Raw genomic sequence first — 19,515 nt, forward strand, 5'->3', positions numbered from 1 at the left:
AACAATTCCATCTTTTCTATTACATTATATAAATAAAGTCATTTTCCAAATGTGTGTGTCTGTATAAATTTAGTCTATGTTTACTGAGGAAAAGCGATCTCAAGTATCAGCATAGAGAGGAGATCTCAGGGATGGGAGAAAAAGAGGATGAGAGGAGCAGGCATGGGGAGGGAAGGGGGAGAGGGAGAGAGGAGCAGGCATGGGGAGGGGAGAGTCAGCGAGGAGCAGGCATGGGGAGGGGAGGGGAGAGGGAGAGAGGACAGGCATGGGGAGGGGAGGAGGAGAGAGGAGCTGGCATGGGGAGGGGAGGGGGAGAGAGGAGTGTTACACTCTCCTCCTCCAGAGGGAAGGAGTTAGCAATCTATTCTGCTTTTCTCCTTAAAGGGGGAGGAGTAGCAATCTGTCATGATCTGCTCTTGGAGGAGTTAGCTATCTGTAGTGCTTACCCACCAGGAGGGCGGAGTTAGTAATCTTGTTAGCGAACTGCTGTTAGATGCTCCCGTAAGGAAAGAGGTAGCAATCTGAGATGGATCAACTCCCCAAGGAAGAGGAGCTGGCAATCTGTTCAATGATACTCTTCTGAGGAGAGGAGCTAACAATAGACGTATTGTACTACGCTACAGAGATAGCAATCCATCATGCCTCCGCTACGGAGTAGCAATCTGTTATATATAGGCTGCTGGCAAGTCCCAAAGAGAGAGAAGGTAGCTATCTATATAGTACTTCCGTAAGCGGTGTTAGTGGTCTGTAGTGGTTGGCTCCCACAGAGAAATAGTAGTGTAAGGAATGACCACTTAGAGGAAATGGTGAATCCCTGATGGTAGATGACAGCGCCCCCAGGAGGAGATCCTGAGAGGAACCACCAGCTAGGCTAGAATATGAAATAAACACAAATAGTTCTTTATTAGGCTGGAAGCTGGACCACCAGTGGCGGCAGTAGTGAGTTGATGTATCCAGCAAGACTGAAGTCCTTCTGATACTGGAATATAATCTCTGGGTCACTGAGCTGTAGAGAGAGACTAGAAGTAGTGAGTAGACAAGGTATACTGGATACAAGATGGTACACTCACAATAGTAGCTGTCTGCAATGGTCTCTATGCCACAGAGAGTCTTCAGTACATTCAGGAACAGGAGCTGTAGGCGAGCACTGGTTCCCACAACAGTCTGTAATAAGAACTCACAATAGCTGTATATGAAATGGCTTCTAGAGTAGAAGAGAGTCTGTAAAGGATTCTAGGAACATGGGCCCTCGTGGAGCGAGTACCGGTTCCTATCTGCAGTCTTGCCAATATAACTCTTGATCTCTGTACCTGCGATAACGTCTTAGACAGAAGGAGGTCTTCAGAGCTATAGGAATGTAGGCCCTCGTGGAGCGAGTATCGATTCCTATCTACAACAGAACTCACTGTGTTCAGGTCTGCGATCACTTCCAGGCAATGAGGAGTCTTCCGAGTATGCAGGGACGTAGGCCCTCGAGGAGTGAGTACCGGATCCCGTCTTGGCAATCTGAAATCAAGAAGAGAGAGCGGAGCCCCCGTGGAGCGGGTACTCCTGGTAAGTTTGAAAAGGCCGAGCAGTGGAGAAGGATTCCCTTAGCTGACTCGGATCATTGTTGCAAGTATCGTGGACTGCCAAAGCAAGTCCAAGTGGAGTTCCTTGCTAACTCATCTGAGGTTAGCAAACAAAGACCTTTTAAAGTGGAAATGGATGACGTCACTACAGGAGGACGCCCCCGAGGTTCACGCCCTTGCTGGTACAAAGTCTGGAGCGCGCATGCGCACTCGCTCTTACGTCATCAGGAACATGGTGGATCCGTAGCATCAAGCCAGCCAGGAGACACCGGGACCAAGAGGCAGAGAGAAGCCGCGGCTGCAACTGTCCATCAAAGCAAAAGGGAGTCGCTCCCAAGGTAAAGAGGGTGGAGCGAGGGGCGAGAAGAGGCATGAATGCAACAAGGAGCAGGCATGGGGAGGGGAGGGGGAGAGAGGAGCAGACATGGGGAGGAGAGAGAGGACCAAGCATGGGGAGAGGAGAGAGGACAGCCCTCATGCACCTATTGCTAAATCCAGCCCTGTTTGGACATCTCTGGTGTAGAGATGACCCAGGAAAAAATGACTTTTAGTAAAACATCCCCCATATTTATAAAAATTAGAGATAATGCAATCCTTACCTACAGAGCTCAGGCTCTCATAATTCTCCTTCTCATCCCTGTAAAGCTCCTTCTGTCCTTCATCTAAACAACCCCCTTCCTCCTGGGAGAAAGAGACAGTGAGGTCCTCAAATGTCACCGGCACCTGAAACACAAACCAGAAACACTCAGTGACACGTGGAGGGGCTCAGCTGGCTTTAATCTCATAACATTTTATCATGGAAGAGGAGACACCAGGACCCCTCATCCCCAGGAACTGCCAGACTTGTTCCCCTGGACTCAGTTTCCTTTCTGGACCTCGGGGTTTGCAAGTCTAATCCCAGAGACCCAGAATATCAAACGTCTCTGCCTGGATAAATCAGTGAATAATAAAACCCAGGATCTAACAGAATTATCCAGAACATTGAGAAGTTACTACTTACCTGATAATTTTGTTTTCTTTAGGACAGTCAGATGAATCCAGAACAAAAGGATTATGCACCTCTACCAGCAGATGGAGATGGAGGAAGCTGACATCACAGTATATATAACCCTGCAGTGATCCCAGCCTCCCAGTATTCTCTTCAAAAGCAACTGTGGACAGGCTGGCAAAACTCGATTAAACAGAGAACCATGTCAATACTCAGCCAACAGGTAACAGTGAGCTCAGACAAGAAAGTATTCACACTAGTCTAAGGACTGGAGTAACGCTTAGCAGTAATTCCTGTAACACGTAGGCACACAGGAGGACTAAAATAAAATCATTCAGCAGCCAAGGGAGGGAAGCTGGAGTCATCTGACCGTCCTAAAGAAAAGGAAATGATCAGGTAAGTAGTAATTTCTCATTTCTTAACGTCCAGTTAGATGAATCCAGAACAAGCGGGATGTACCCAAGCTACTCCCGAATAGGGCAGGAGGCTGACACGGTCCAGTCAACACCGCACGTGCAAAGGCTGAATTCTCCTGTGCTTGCACATCCAGGAGATTATACCTGGAAAGGTGTGTAAGGAGGTCCATGTCGCAGCTCGGCCAATGTCGACAGGAGACAACAATCTAACCTCCGCCCATGACACTGCCTGAGCTTGAGTGGAATGGGCCTGATCCCAACTAGGTAACAGCTTCTCAGCATCCACATATCCAGCTGTGACTCCCTCCTTAATCCAGCAAGCTATTATAGCCCACGAGGCCAGTTCTCCCTGCCTGGTACCGCTGTGAAGGACAAACAGGTGATCCGTCTTCCGTAAAGGCTCAGTAACCTCCAGATACCTGACAATATGTTTATGACATCGAAGGGACACAACAGATGATACTCCCCTACATATCTCTCTCTCTGTCCAGAGCAGGTAGGGAGATGGACTGATTCAAGTGACCACCTTCAGTAAAAAAGAAGGAACAGTATGCAGCTGCACCGCCCCTGGAGTCACCCGGAGGAATGGCTCCCAGTAAAACAAGGCCTGCGGTTCGAAAACCCTAAGCGCAGAACAAATTGCCACAAGAAACACCATTTTCAAGCTCAGTAACCGCAAGGTCAGGTTATGCATCGGTCTAAATGTAGGGCCCACTAAGAAGTCCAATACCAAATTAAGATTCCATAAGGGCACCGGAAACCGCAAAGGAGGAAGAAGATCATTCACTCCTTTCAGAAAACGGGCAACATCAGGATGAGCCAACAAGGATCCGCCATTTACCTGACCCCTAAAACAGGCGAGAGCCGCTACCTGTACATTTAAAGAATTAAGAGCCAAGCCTTTATTCAAGCCATCCTACAAAAATTCCAAAATGAGCAGCATCTTGACCAAACAAGGAAGAACACCTCAATCCTCACACCAGGCCTTAAGCACTCACCAAACCCGCACATAGGCCAAGGAAATGGAGAACTTTCAAGCTCTTAGCAAGATGGAAATCACTGTCGCAGAGTATCCATGCTTCAGCAAGCAAGCCATTTCAAAGGCCTTAAAATAAGACAAAATCAAATCGGATCTTCGTGAAGAACAGGACCCTGCCGCAACAGATCCCTGTGCGCTGGAAGCCAAAGGGGCAGTTCCGCATACCACATTCTCCTGGGCCAATCTGGAGCAACCAAGGGCACCATTCCTCTGTGGCACTTGATTCTTCGAATCAATCTGCGCAACATGGACCATGGAAGAAAGACATACAGCAACTTGTCTTGATGCACTAAGGCATCAAGCCCCAATGACTTCGGATCTCTCCTACGACTGAAAAATCACACAACTTTCGCATTGCGAGAAGTCGCCAACAGGTCTAGGAATGGAGACCCCAGCGATCCAGAATCAACTGAAAAGCCTCCTATGACAATACCAATTCTCCTGGGTCCAGACTTTCCCTGCTGAGAAAGTCTGCTCTTACATTGTCTTTTCCTGCTATGTGTAAGGCTGAGATCACCTGGACATGCACTTCTGCCCATTCCATAGGTTGACCTATTTCCTGTGACACTCGTTGGCTCTTGGTTCCACCCTGGCAATTGATGTAAGCCATAGTTGTTGCATTGTCCAACATTATCCGGACCGATTGTCCCTGCAGCTTGTCACCAAACTGCAAACATGCCAACTGGACCGCCCTCGCTTCCAGCCAATTGATGTCCTAGAGAGACTCTTCTGCATTCCAGCACCTTTGCACCATCAGCTCCCGACAGTGAGCTCCCCAACCAAGGAGACTTGCCACTATTATCAATACTAGATAGTCCGGAGGTGCTAGGGAAACTTCCCACCTGAGATGATCTGCCTGCAGGCACCATTGCAGTTGGGACGAGACCTCCATTGGTAGATGGAGCCGAATTGACGAGTCCTGAGACTGCAGGTTCCACCAAGACAGCAGGAAGCGCTGAAGAGCACACACATGCGGCCTCACCCACGGCACCACTTCCAGGGTTGCCGCCATTAAGCCAAGTACTGACAGGTAGGACCATATGGTTGGAGGCAGAGTGTTCATCAACAGATGAAGCTGTGCCAGCAGCAGGAAAGCCTTGCCGTGCTTCGTGTTGAACCGAACCCAAGGTATTCCAACGACTGAGCAAACTTGGCTAGGTTCACCACACAGCTGAGCTCTTGCAACAGGGAAATCCCCTCGTGAGTTCCCAGGCAACTCTCTTCCAGCAACTTGGCTCAAATCATCCAGTCGTCCAAATATGGGTGTACTTGGATCCCATCCTCTCTCAACTCTGCAGCAACTACTACCATTACCTTGGAAAAGGTCCTGGGAACGGTGGCCAGACCAAAGAGCAGTGCTCGAAACTGAAACTGGCGTCCCAGAACTGCAAACTGCAGAAGGTGTTGATGATCTAATCAGTTGGGAATGTGAAGACATGCCTCGGACAGGTCCAGATAGGTAAAAAATTCCCTGACTGCACAGACATTATCACCGAGTGTAAGGTTTCCATGTGAAAATGGTTCACGTTCAGATGACGGTTGATACCTTTGAGATCCAGGATGGGATGAAAGAAACTCTCCTTTTAGGACACAATGAAATGTGCCATCAAAGGTTCGGTTACAATAAATCATTAGACATAGTCATTTAGCAAAGTAGTTCAAGACCAATTGTACCAAGGTACGTACACGGGTAGATTTATCACACATAGTATTATAGTTATGCTTATTGTGTAGAGTTCATAGACTAATCTACTGTAAAGTCCTAAGTACTGTGTGTCGGTGCCTTTCTGTCACAGTAAAAACTTTTTAAAATATATCCGAAGCAGAAAGCCTGTGAGGGAGTCAGTTGGACCGTTAGATGATCGAGGGGTTAAAGGGGTACTTAGAGAAGATAAGGCCATCGTGGAAAGATTAAATGATTTCTTTGCTTTGGTGTTTACTGAAGAGGATGTTGGGGAGGTACCCGTAATGGAGAAGGTTTTCATGGGTAATGATTCAGATGGACTGAATCAAATCACGGTGAACCTAGAAGATGTGGTAGGCCTGATTGACAAACTGAAGAGTAGTAAATCACCTGGACCGGATGGTATACACCCCAGAGTTCTGAAGGAACTAAAAAATGAAATTTCAGACCTATTAGTAAAAATTTGTAACTTATCATTAAAATCATCCATTGTACCTGAAGACTGGAGGATAGCAAATGTAACCCCAATATTTAAAAAGGGCTCCAGGGGCGATCCGGGAAACTACAGACCGGTTAGCCTGACTTCAGTGCCAGGAAAAATAATGGAAAGTGTTCTAAACATCAAAATCACAGAACATATAGAAAGACATGGTTTAATGGAACAAAGTCAGCATGGCTTTACCTAGGGCAAGTCTTGCCTCACAAATCTGCTTCACTTTTTTGAAGGAGTTAATAAACATGTGGATAAAGGTGAACCGGTAGATATAGTATACTTGGATTTTCAGAAGGCGTTTGACAAAGTTCCTCATGAGAGGCTTCTAGGAAAAGTAAAAAGTCATGGGATAGGTGGCGATGTCCTTTCGTGGTTTGCAAACTGGCTAAAAGACAGGAAACAGAGAGTAGGATTAAATGGGCAATTTTCTCAGTGGAAGAGAGTGGACAGTGGAGTGCCTCAGGGATCTGTATTGGGACCCTTACTGTTCAATATATTTATAAATGATCTGGAAAGAAATACGACGAGTGAGATAATCAAATTTGCAGATGACACAAAATTGTTCAGAGTAGTTAAATCACAAGCAGATTGTGATAAATTGCAGGAAGACCTTGTGAGACTGGAAAATTGGGCATCCAAATGACAGATGAAATTTAATGTGGATAAGTGCAAGGTGATGCATATAGGGAAAAATAACCCATGCTATAATTACACGATGTTGGGTTCCATATTAGGTGCTACAACCCAAGAAAGAGATCTAGGTGTCATAGTGGATAACACATTGAAATCGTCGGTTCAGTGTGCTGCGGCAGTCAAAAAAGCAAACAGAATGTTGGGAATTATTAGAAAAGGAATGATGAATAAAACGGAAAATGTCATAATGCCTCTGTATCGCTCCATGGTGAGACCGCACCTTGAATACTGTGTACAATTCTGGTCGCCGCATCTCAAAAAAGATATAATTGCGATGGAGAAGGTACAGAGAAGGGCTACCAAAATGATAAGGGGAATGGAACAACTCCCCTATGAGGAAAGACTAAAGAGGTTAGGACTTTTCAGCTTGGAGAAGAGACGACTGAGGGGGGATATGATAGAGGTGTTTAAAATCATGAGAGGTCTAGAACGGGTAGATGTGAATCGGTTATTTACTCTTTCGGATAGTAGAAAGCCTAGGGGACACTCCATGAAGTTAGCATGGGGCACATTTAAAACTAATCGGAGAAAGTTCTTTTTTACTCAACGCACAATTAAACTCTGGAATTTGTTGCCAGAGAATGTGGTTCGTGCAGTTAGTATAGCTGTGTTTAAAAAAGGATTGGATAAGTTCTTGGAGGAGAAGTCCATTACCTGCTATTAAGTTCACTTAGAGAATAGCCACTGCCATTAGCAATGGTTACATGGAATAGACTTAGTTTTTGGGTACTTGCCAGGTTCTTATGGCCTGGATTGGCCACTGTTGGAAACAGGATGCTGGGCTTGATGGACCCTTGGTCTGACCCAGTATGGCATTTTCTTATGTTCTTATTCCCCTGTCTCTTTGTAAAATGCTTGTTTAAAAAGCCATGTTTTTAAACTTTTCTTGAATGCCTTGAGATCACTTTGTAGTCTGATCTCTGGAGGCATTGTGTTCCAGATTATGGGTCCTACTAGTGATAGGGCTCTTTCTCTCACTTGTGTCAGTCTTCCTGTTTTAACTGATGGAATTTTTAGCAGTGCTTTATTTGCTGATCGGAGGTTCCTGTGTGGAGTGTGTACCCATAATGCTGTGTTTAGCCAATCTGATTTCTCATCATAAATTAGTTTGTGAATGATACATAGGGTTTTGTATTTAATTCTGTGTTCAATTGGTAGCCAGTGTAACTCTGCTAGAGATTCAGTTATATGGTCCCTCCTTCTTTTTCCTGTTAGTATTCTAGCTGCTGTGTTCTGTAGTATTTGCAGTGGTCTTAATGTTGTATTAGGTAGTCCAAGCATAAGGGCATTGCAGTAGTCCGTGCTGGAGAAAATTAGTGCCTGTAGTATTGTTCGGAAGTCATTTTGAGTTAGTAGTGGTTTAAGTTTTCTGAGTACCATGAGCTTTGCATAACCTTCCTTTACTTTTAGTGATATGTGCTGTTTCAGATTGATTTCAGGGTCTATTATTATTCCCAGGTTACGTACTTTACCAGCTAGTTCAATTTTCTGGTTGTCTGAGTATTATTGAGGTTTGACTGATTTCAGAATTTTTTCGTTCTAAGTGTAGAAATTCTGTTTTATCAATATTTATTACAAGTTCCATTTGTGTCAGTAGTTGTTTTATAATGCTTAGGTACATGTTGGCTAGGTTTAATGTTTTTTCTAAAGTGTCCTCTATGGGTAGAATTAGCTGAATGTCGTCGGCGTAAATGTAGTGTATAATTCCTAGCCCTGCAAGTAAGTGGCATAATGGCAGCATGTATATGTTAAAAAGGGTCGCAGACAAGGCTGATCCCTGTGGAATTCCTGTTTTGAGATTAATTTTTTCTGATAATGAGTTGTTGATCTGAACTTGGAAAAACCTGTTTTTTTAGATATGAACTGAACCATTTTAATGTTAGGCCATGTAATCCGATTTCTTCCAGTCTATTTAGTAGTATTTTATGGTTTACTGTGTCAAAGGCTGCCGATAGGTCAAGCATTAGTAGAATATAGTGTTTACCACTATCAAAACCTCTCAGAATGTTATCTGTTAGCGAGAGGAGAAGAGTCTCAGTGCTGTAGTGTTTTCGAAATCCGTGTTGAGAGGGGTACAGTATGTTATTGTTATCCAGGTGTTCAGCTAGCTGTTTCTGCACTGTTTTTTCGATTAGTTTAGCTATTAAAGGAAGATTTGATACTGGTCTGTAGTTGTTTAGGGTAAGGGGATCACTGGTTTTTTTCTTAATTATTGGTTTTATTATTGCTCCTTTCAGTATATCCGGCATTGTTCCTTCTTCTAGGGATAGATTTATGATTTTAGTCAGCGTATGGGCGACTATGTTAGCTGATTTCTTCAGTTCAGTTGTAGGTATTGTGTCAATTTTGTGTGGGGCGGGGTTTTTATTTTTTAGCATCTGTTCCACTTCCATTTCAGATATCTCAGTGAAAGATGTCCATGGGTTGACATCCCTTTTTTGCATTTTAATTTCTTGTTTGGCAGTGATTGGAAGTTTGTCTCTTAATTTAGTAATTTTGTCACTGAAAAATTTGGTAATTTCATTACGTTTTGTTTCTGGTAGGTTTTGGTTTGATTCCTGTTTGTCACTGGTTAGGTTTGAAACTATTGAGAATAGTGTTCTTGGATTATTTGCAAATTTTTCTATTTATTGCTGAAATATTCTCTCTTAACTTTGAATATTAGCTGTTTGTAGAAAGCTAGATGCTTTCTGTATTTAGTTAGGTTCTCGGGTGTTTTGTGTTTTCTCCATTTTCTTTCCAATGCTCTGAGAGTCCTTTTTGTATCTTTTACTTTTGCATTATGCCAGGGGTTATTTTGTCTTGCTTCATTTTTTTTTCTGTATCGATTTGATGGGGTTTATTTCGTCAGCTATTTTTTTTTGTTTCTAACCATGTTTCTGTGGCAGAACTACTGTTGTTGAAATCAATGTCAGTTAGTTTATCTTCTAGTTTGTCTTTTAGTTTTTCAATATTAAAAGGTGGTCTGTATTTGAATTCTAAAGGTTTATGATTTTGTTTGATTTGGGGTTTAAGGAATTTTATGTCGGAATGAATAAGGAAATGGTCTGACCATGGAATTTGTGTGTATTCAGATTTGCAGTGTTCTAAATAATTGTGGTTGATGAAGGTGAGATCCAGTGAATGTCCAGCTTTATGTCTTGGTTTGTTTGTTATTAGCAAAAAGCCTAATGCTGTCATAGTGTCTAATAGTGCTTGGCATGCGTTAGAAAATGCAGAGTTATGTATTTAGGATGCAAAAACCCAAGGGGGAGGTAAAGTATCAGGAGGTGAAATCCTTCTAAGCACAAAAGAAGAGCAGGATCTGGGGGTGATTGTACCTGATGACATTAAAGTGGCCAAATAGATGGATAAAGCAACAGCAAAAGCCAGAAAGATGCACAGGGAGAGGAAGGGTCAGCAGAGAAAGGGAGGTGATATTGCCCCTGTATAGATTCCTGTTGAGCCCTCACTTGGATCCTGTGTACAATTCTAGAGACCGCACCTTCAAAAGGATATAAACAGGATGGAGTCGGCCCAGAGGGAGGCTGCTACAATGGTCAGTGGTCGTCATTCTCAAGTATATAGGGATAGACTTAAAGATCTAAACATGAATACCCTAGAGGAAAGGTGAGACAGGGGAGATATGAGAGAGACATTTAAATACCTGCAAGGTTTCCATGCACAGGAGGTGAGCCTCGTTCAAAGGAAAGGAGGCTCCAGAACAAGGGCTCATGTGATGAGGGTGAAAGGGAGCAGACTCAGGAGTAAACTTAGGAACTATTTCGTTACAGAGAGGGTGGTGAATGCATGGAACAGCCTCCCAGTGGAAGTGATGGAGGGAAAAACATGATCTTAATTCAAGAAATCATGGAATAAGCACATGGGATCTCTGAGGGAGCGATGGGAATTGTAAAGCTAAGTTATTTGGGTGGATGGGCAGACTAGAAAGTCCTATCGGGCCTTTTCTGCCTTATATTTCTGTGAGATCAGAGCACCAAGGGAATTAGTATAGAGAGAGAAGAGAAGCAGGCATAGGACAGAGCCCCGAGGTGACCAAGTGATAGAGGGATGGCAGCCGAGAAGGATCCACCAGAAGACATTAAACGTGCAATGAGAGAGGTAAGAAGAGAACCAAGACAGGAGGGAGACCTGAAATCCCAGAGAGGATAGAGCATCAAGGAGGAGATTGTGATCAACAGTGTCAGAGCAGGAGACAGATCAAGGAGGATAAGGACTGAGGGAAGGCCTTTGGGTTTAGCCATGAACAGGTCCTTGGAGACTTTGGCAGGAGCTGTTTCTGGGGAATGTAAAGGACAAAAACCAGACTGGAGTGGATTGGGAATGGCTTGAGATGAAGGAATCAAGGTAGAGGCAGTGAACAGCAAGCTCAAGTAGTTTGGAAGTGAAAGGGAGGAAGGAGGAGGAAGCTAGGATGATATTTGGCAGGACAGGTAAGGAGCAGTGAGGGTTTCTGAGGAGTGGGGAGATCACAGCGCGTTTCAAAGCAGCAGGAACAGTAACAGTGGAAAGTGAGAGATTGAGGATGGGACAGATACAGCTCAGGAGCTGGCGGCAATGGGGTTAGAGGAGCAAGGACTGCAGGGGTGGCTAACTCTGGTCCCCGAGAGCCACAAACAGGCCAGGTTTTCAGGATATCCACCATGAATATGCATGAGATAGATCTGCATACAATGGATGCAGTGCATACAAATCTATCCCATGCATATTCATGGTGGATATCCTGAAAACCAGGCCCGTTTGTGGCTCTCAAGGACTGGAATTGGCCGCCCCTGAAGTAGTGAGTTTGGAGGAGGAGAGAAGATGGGCAGCCCCCGTCACTGTGACTTCAGTAAAGGAATAGAGGGTGGTGGGGGAAGGGAGGGGGTAGAGGTGACCTGGCTGGGAACTCAAGACTAAAAATGACCAAGGTTTAGAAAATCAGTTTTTGGGCTCAACTTCTTATTCCTCAATTTGTGGATCAGCAACAAAAGACAGAAAACCTTTATAGATTTAATTTTCATTAGAAAAGAAATTTGGTTAATTGGAGGAAGAGATTCCTTGGATATTTACAAAGCCTCCCCTAATAATTATTAATCATCTCCCCAGGTGAAATATTATCCCTCGGGAAAGCTGATAATTCTAAAATATTTTTCCTTTGGAAACATTTTCTAACTTCTTAATTTTCCTTTTGAATGAAATCTTATCCAGAACGTACTCGGAAGAGTTTGAGATTAAACGTCCCACCTTGTTCTCCAGCGCCTGCAGCCGCTTAGCATGAGCAGAGATTTTCTTCTCCTGGGTCCCTGAGCGCAGCTCCAATGAGGAGATTTCCCCTTGAATCCTTTCCAACTTGCTGCTCATTGTCGCTTCCAGCCGCACCAAAACCATCCACAGAGAGCCCAAAGTCCTGGGCTGCAGTGGATCCAGAGCCAGCCCTGCCCCCTCCTCTGATCCCAGGGGCTCTGCCAGAGGCTGCACTGAGGAGGGATCTGGCTCTGGAGAAGGCAGAACTCCCAATGTCGTCTTCATAATCTCCCTGTACTGCTCCAGGCAAGGAGTCTGAACTACAGACTGGGACCACTGTACCCTGGCAGGTCTGGATCCCATCACTGAAGTCTCAGAATAAGTAAAACCATCCATCAGTCCAACAGGAACATCCGTAAGAGACAGGTGAGATTTTCCCTTTCTATTCGATGTAGTCGGCATCAGAGACAGGTTGGGCTGAGGACGAGAGAAAGAGAGAATCTGGAGAGTTAATTCCCTCCTGTACCGGGCACTCTGGGAAGTAACACAAAACCCTGCAGAAAACACTCTCAGCACCTTTGTATCAAACCCATCACATTTAAACAACGCTAACTCCCAAAACTCACACAGCTACAATCTAATCTATGAAACGGTAACACTGGAACGTAAGAACATAAGACCTGCCATACTGGGTCAGAGCAAAGGTCCATCAAGCCCAGTATCCTGTTTCCAACAGCAGCCAAGCCAAGTCACAAGTACCTGGCAGCATCCCAAGGATTAGATAGATTCCAAGATGCTTATCCCAAGAATAAGCAGGGGATTTCTGCAACTCTACCATAATAATGGTTAATGGACTTTTCCTCCAAGAACTTGTCCAAACCTTTCTTAAACGCAGTTATACTAATAGCTTTCACCACATCCTCTGGCAATTAATTCCAGAGCTTAATTATGCATTGAGTAAAAAAATGTTTTCTTACTAGTTTTAAATGTATTACCTAGTAACTTCATTGTGTGTCCCCTGGCCTTTGTACTTTTCAAAAGAGTAAACAACTGATTAACTCATTCATTTATAGACCTCTATCATATCTCTCCTCAGCCATCTCTTCTCCAAGCTGAAGAGTCCTAACCTCTTTAGCCTTTCTTAATAGAATTGTTCTATCCCCTTTATCATTCTGATCGCCCTTCTCTGTACCTTTTCTAATTCTGCTATCTCTTTCTTGAAATGTAGTGACCTGAACTGCACACAATACTCAAGATGAAGTTGCACCATGGAGCAATAGAGAGGTATTTTGATATTCTCTGTTTTATTCTCCATTCCTTTCCTAATAATCCCTAGCATTCTATTTGCTTTCTTGGCTGCTGCTGCACACTGGGCAGTTTTCAATGTTTTATCAACAATAACTCCTAGATTCTTGTCCTCACTGGTGACTTCTAATGTGGAACCTTAAATTATGTGCACTTGTCCACAGTGAGTTTCATTTGCAAGCCCAGTCTCCCAATTTTGCAATGTCCTCTTGCAATTTATCACAATCCTCTTGTGATTTAACTTTGATTAATTGTGTGTCATTAGCAAGTTTGATAACCTCACTTGCTGTCCCCATTTCCAGGTCATTTATAAATATATTATTTATATCTTTTAAATACCGACATTAGTAAAATTGTGAGCTTTGAGAAGAGCCTCTCCTGGGCTAACTCCCCTCTTCTCTCTTTACCAGGTTGATGCTTAGCCCCTCACTCAGCTCCTATTCAAGCCACCTGGTCTTGTGGGGATTTTTCTTGGCAAAGCTTTTACCCCTAAATCTTAACATTTTAATGCTCAGGTTTTTAAAATCCAAATTTATGGGAAACCTCGGGGCAGCAATCAGATCAGCTCATAAGGATGCTTGCATTCAGGGATTTAAAGACCTGGTCCCGCTTTGCTTTCCCTCCCCTGCCTGGAGCTCCTCACACTCAGCGCTGCTGCTTCTGCTAGAAAATGTCACAGGGACACCAGGAAGAGAACAGACACCGCTTACCCTCCGGGGCTGAGCTTCACTGCAATCGCTTATTTCTGGTTAAGAAAAGTAAATTGCTTTATTGTGAGCACGAGGTAAGGGAGAGATCTTCGTCTTCCACCTTCTGCAGGCTGCAGCCACCGTCCCCTTCTAGTGACGTGCTCCTCTTGCCACTTCTGATTGGCGGCGGCTGCCATCGAGTCATCACTCTGCGACTGCTGGCAGGGCTGCTGCTTCTCGTGCGTCATCACTCTTCGACTGTTAGTGGGATTGCTGCGGCAAAGATAAAAGGAGCTAAAAGTAAAGGGGCTGTTGTAATAATCTGAGCATTAAAAAACTCTGCATTGATTTCCAGTGCACATTTTTAATGCTTAGTTAATTTTTTTTAACTCCCCTTACATCAAGCTAAGAATATGCTAACCGGTAGTTAAAAACACCGAACTCACATTTTAAGGCAAGGGGGGAGGGGGAGCAGCAGGCCGAGGAGGGGGAAGAAGAGGGAGGCACCATCGAGATGGGTAAGGAGAGGCGGTGGCCCAGCCCGGGGACCCTGCAGTGGGACGGGCGCATTAAGGCGAGAGCGGCGGAGGATTCTCGGGTTTGGGCTGGAGCTGTGCTGCTCCTGATCGCGGTCACTGCAGGTGAACCACGGGGCTGTTCCTTTATTCTGCTTTGCTCCCCCTGCCCCGGAGAGCGTGTAGTGCCGTTTCACAGGACTCTTTCTACAAGTGGTGGCTATGTAGTACTAAACGCTCATTTAAAACAAATTGAAGAAAATTCTTTTTCACTCAGCACATACGTAAGCTCTGGAATTCATTGCCAGAGGATGTGATTACAGCAGTTAGTATAACTGGGTTTAAAAAAGGTTTGGATAAGTTCCTAGAGCATAACTCCATACTGCTATGACAGTAATTAATAAGCAATAGTAGCTTGTAATCTATCTAATGTTTGGGTACTTGCCAGGTACTTGTGCTTGGATTGGCCACTGCTGGAAACAAAATACTGGGCTTGATGAACACTTGGTCTGACCCAGTATGGTGCATCTTATGTTCTTATGTAAATGTGTGCTGCGTTAATGTTCAGCATGGCTGTCTATAACCAAAGAGTCTTCAATAATTCCAAAGAGATGAATACATCTCAGCATAAATGAAAAACATCCTATGAATCAGAGATCCTGATTGAAACACAATTTAGAAAGTACTTTGGGCATATACTCAAAGAAGCTGCCAGCAATGAACTGGTTAAACAATTACTCAATAATGAGTGTACACATGGAATTTCAGTCCCCTGAGACAGGATGGGATCAGGATCGTGTTTCGCAAGACTGCATCAGGAGGAACAAGTTCAAACCAGAAAGTATCAGGTATCTCTGGAAACAAAATAAAACACAACTGCATTAAAATGCAAACCAACAAAACAGGCACAAGCAAGATGGGTAAGGCAAGAAGGCATTACCCACTGCAAAGTAATAACAAGGAACAATATCTTACAGTGTATGCTTGGGATTTAAAGAGGAATCTGACAGCCGGCTTAAATACAAAGTGACAGATGCCTGGAGAGTATCAAACAAAAAGATGTTTGAAACATAAGTTGAACATTCCTGTGTTGAATTGCATAATAAAAAACAACAACGTAACGTTGCCGAGATCAACTCACAGTCAGATTAGGTAAAGAACTGGAGCAGTCATGCACACTGTGGAGTCGGACATCCACATCTGCTGGAGATGGAGAATACTGATGGGCTTATGTCAGGGCAGGGCTATATGTCTGTGATGTCAGCTTTTAATCCATCTCCATCTGCTGGTAGAGGTGCATAACCCACTCGACCGGATCGGCCTGCCTGAGTGCAGAGGAAGTTTCTTTCATCTTGCTTCCAACTATTTAAGATCCTTATCAGTCCAGTCTAAAATTTCAAAACTATAGGAGAGTGCGTGAATTCATTTGACTCCTTTATTTATTTATTTAAAGTTTTTTATATACCGCTGCTCATCAGAGATATCGCGTCGGTGTACAGAGAACAGGAACATACGCCAGAGCGTTATACATTTAACATAAGGTTAATATATGAATTCTTAAACATGTATGGCTTCTCAGGTGACTTGAAAGTTCGTCCTTTATTCTGAAGCTTTTACCTCACAAAGTACAAGGACTTGGTTTCACTCCAATGTGGATTCTTTGATGTCATGAGAGATGTTTTCTGTCTGAAGCTTTTATCATATTCACTACATGTAAATAGCTTCTCTCCTAAGTGGATTTTCTGATGGCTTTTGACTTCTACCTTTGTCTTTTTTTTTTTTAATTAATACTTTATTGGAATTTTATCAATTCAACATTAATAAAACATAGGTATTCAGGATTACACCACAGGAAAATAACCAAAATCTTTAGGTAATTTTGACAAAATGTCATCAACCTAATCTAGTCCACATTATATTTGGGAAGCACTATAACAAGCAAAAATTTCCTACAAAGGAGTTCAAATCTTGAGAGACATTTTAAATTTGTATTTTCATCAATACCTCAGCAATTCTCTAGTTTATCCAGGTTTCTGCTCTTTATCTCTAAGGAAAGTTTCCAATTGAGTGGTATCATAGAAAACAAATTTATTTCCCTGTATTGTAATACAACACTTACAGGGACATTTAAGGAAAAACAATCCACCTAAAGATAATACCCTCTCTTTAAACACCAAAAAATGTTTTCTTCACATTTGAGTAATTTTCGCTACATCCGGGAATACAAGGACTTGGTTTCACTCCAATGTGGATTCTCTGATGTCATATGAGAGATGTTTTCTGTCTGAAGCTTTTATCACATTCACTACATGTAAATAGCTTCGCTCCTGGGTGGATTTTCTGATGGTTTTTGACGTCTACCTTTGTCTTAAAGCATTTATCACATTCAAGAGCATGTAAGTGGTTTCATTCCAGTGTGGACTCTCTGATGCCATGTGAGGTTTCTTTTCTGACAAAAAGATTCCCCACACTCATTACATGTAAATGGTTTCTCTCCTGTGTGAATTCTCTGATGATCTCTAAAATATCCCTTCTGACTGAAACTTTTACCACATTCAATACATGTAAATGGCTTCTCTCCTGTGTGGATTCTCTGATGGATTTTGATTTCTCCCTTTGTCTTAAAGCATTTATCACACTCAGAGCATGTAAATGGTTTCTCTCCAGTGTGGATTCTCTGATGGATTTTGATTTCTCCCTTTGTCTTAAAGCATTTATCACACTCAGAGCATGCAAATGGTTTCTCTCCTGTGTGGATTCTCTGATGGATTTTAATTTCTCCCTTTGTCCTAAAGCACTTATCACATTCAGAGCATGTGAATGGTTTCTCTCCTGTGTGGATTCTCTGATGATTTTTGAGTGCTACATTTGTCCTAAAGCACTTATCACATTCAGAGCATGGATATGGTTTGACTCCAGTGTGGATTCTCTGGTGGCGTTTAAAGTTTACTTTTAAACCGAAACTTTTACCACATTCACTACATGTAAATTGCTTGACACCAATGTGGATTTTTTGGTGGCAGCTGAAGGTTTCTTTCGCACTGAAACCTTTACCACATTCACTACATGTAAATGGTTTGACTCCAATGTGAATTCTCTGGTGGCGTTTGAAAGACCCCTTCCTACTAAACCTTTTACCACATTCAATACATGTAAATGGTTTCACCTCCGTGTGGATTCTCTTGTGAATTGTGAGTTCGCACTTCTGCCTGAAGCTTTTACCACACTCAGAACATGTATATGGTTTTACTCCAGTGTGGATTCTCTGATGGACTTTGAGTTCTGCCTTTGCCCTAAAGCTTTTATTGCACTCAGAGCATGGAAATGGTCTCACTCCAGTGTGGATTCTCTGGTGGATTATGAGGTTGCACTTCTGCCTGAAGCTTTTACCACAATCAGTACAGGTAAATGGTTCTAGTCCAGTGTGGATACTCTGATGGATTCTGAGTTCTGCCTTTGTCTTAAAGCTTTTATCGCACTCAGAGCATGGAAATGGTCTCACCCCAGTGTGGATTCTCTGGTGGATTATGAGGTTGCACTTCTGCATATAGCTTTTACCACACTCAACACATATAAATGCTTTTACTCCAGTGTGGATTCTCTGGTGCTGTATGAGGTTGCAATTCCGCAAGAAGCTTTTACCACACTCACCACATGTATATGGTTTTACTCCAGTGTGGATTCTCTGATGGAGTTTGAGTCCATCCTTTGCCCTAAAGCTTTTACCACACTCAGGACATGTAAATGGTTTCTCTCCAGTGTGGATTCTCTGGTGGATTATGAGATTATGCTTCTGCCTGAAGCTTTTACTGCACTCAGTACATATAAATTGACTTTCTGCTTTTGGTATTTTCTTGTGTTGTGGGACAGTTGCCTTCCTACTGAAATATTTATCAGCCTGAAAGCAAGACAATGGTCTCTCATCATTATGTTTTTTTCCATCTCTTGAAGAGACTTTCTCATAACATGAGATTTTATTGCGTTCACTACTTGAAATTGCTCGCTCCCCTTTTTGGAATTTTAGTTGTCCTGTGAAATTTTCTTTCTCATTAAAGTTTCTGTCACCATCATTACACATGAATAATTTTTTCTCTCTCTGTGATTTTTCATTTATTATTAGGTCTTGCTTTTGAAGGATGTTTTCTCCTCTTTCAGAAGATGAAAATGTTCTCTCTTCTGTCTCCATTTTATGGGGATTTAATAAAGAGAACTCAGAGCTGTAAGATTCCCCATCTTGAGGGCAATGAGATGGTCTATTACCTGTGTGTGTTCTTTGGTGTATTAGTAAGGATTCCCTGCTAAAAAAGTTTTTCTTACATTCAATACAAGTGAAAGTGTTCCCTTGAGTGTGGATTCTCTGGTGTAATTTCAGGGTTAACTTCTGTTTGAAACATTTTCTACACTGAGAACATGAAAAAGGTCTCACTCGTGAATGGGTTTTCTGGTGCAATACAAAATGACATTTCCTAGCAAAGGTTTTCCCACAGGTATCACAATGAAAGGATTTCTTCCCTTCCTCATCTCTCTGCCGGAGGTCAGAAGTCATTTGATCACTGTTATTACTTTGGAAGGCTCTCTCTGCTTTCAGGTGTCTCTGGTGCTCAGGGATGGCTGTGAGCTCCCTGTCACTTCTCTCATATGCAGTGACACCATCCAGTGAGTCTCCTGCAGGATCTCGCTGTTTCTTCTCCAATTCCTGCTGACTTTGGCTAGTGTCTCCCCCATCAGTAATCTGGGAATGATTCTCACAGGTATTTCTTGATTGTCTTGGTATACGTGCCAGTACTGTAGGGTGTTCTTCTCTATTCTCCTCCCTCTTCTCTTCCTGTATGACCTCATTGTCTGCTGGATATAAAAAAAAAAAAGGAATGAATCATGTGTCAGTGACAATGGCAT

General features: G+C 43.1%; 2 protein-coding genes across 5 annotated transcripts in view; both read right to left on the minus strand.

The window, feature by feature from the left end:
- Positions 1–2,037: 2,037 nt before the first annotated feature.
- LOC115083687 lies at positions 2,038–14,799 on the minus strand. Its single transcript, XM_029587650.1, has 3 exons — positions 14,126–14,799; positions 12,111–12,587; positions 2,038–2,294 (listed from the first exon to the last, which is right to left on the minus strand). Exons 2-3 carry the CDS (start codon positions 12,570–12,572, stop codon positions 2,046–2,048), a joined length of 711 nt encoding a protein of 236 aa, XP_029443510.1. The 5' UTR covers positions 12,573–12,587; positions 14,126–14,799; the 3' UTR covers positions 2,038–2,045.
- Positions 14,800–16,369: 1,570 nt separating this feature from the next.
- LOC115083672 (zinc finger protein 271-like) overlaps positions 16,370–19,515 on the minus strand; it is a 30,667-nt gene continuing 27,521 nt past the window's right edge. For 3 of the 4 annotated variants that reach the window (XM_029587625.1, XM_029587623.1, XM_029587626.1), the window contains one exon: positions 16,370–19,464. In XM_029587625.1, the coding sequence (XP_029443485.1) occupies positions 17,006–19,464 (2,459 nt within the window). In that variant the 3' untranslated portion in view covers positions 16,370–17,005. The remainder of the gene's footprint in view (positions 19,465–19,515) is intronic. The other variant, XM_029587624.1, reaches the window with a different exon arrangement.

This window comes from Rhinatrema bivittatum, chromosome 2, assembly GCF_901001135.1.
Source record: "Rhinatrema bivittatum chromosome 2, aRhiBiv1.1, whole genome shotgun sequence".
NCBI classification, from domain to species: Eukaryota; Metazoa; Chordata; class Amphibia; order Gymnophiona; family Rhinatrematidae; genus Rhinatrema; species Rhinatrema bivittatum.

What these genes read in the sequence shown, in the direction of transcription:
- LOC115083687 (XM_029587650.1), bottom strand. Translation starts at nt 12,572, where the DNA reads ATGCCGACTACATCGAATAGAAAGGGAAAATCTCACCTGTCTCTTACG. An exon ending in TGCAGGCGCTGGAGAACAAG is followed by an intron (nt 2,295 to 12,110) that starts GTGGGACGTTTA and finishes TTTGTGTTTCAG; the next exon opens with GTGCCGGTGACATTTGAGGA.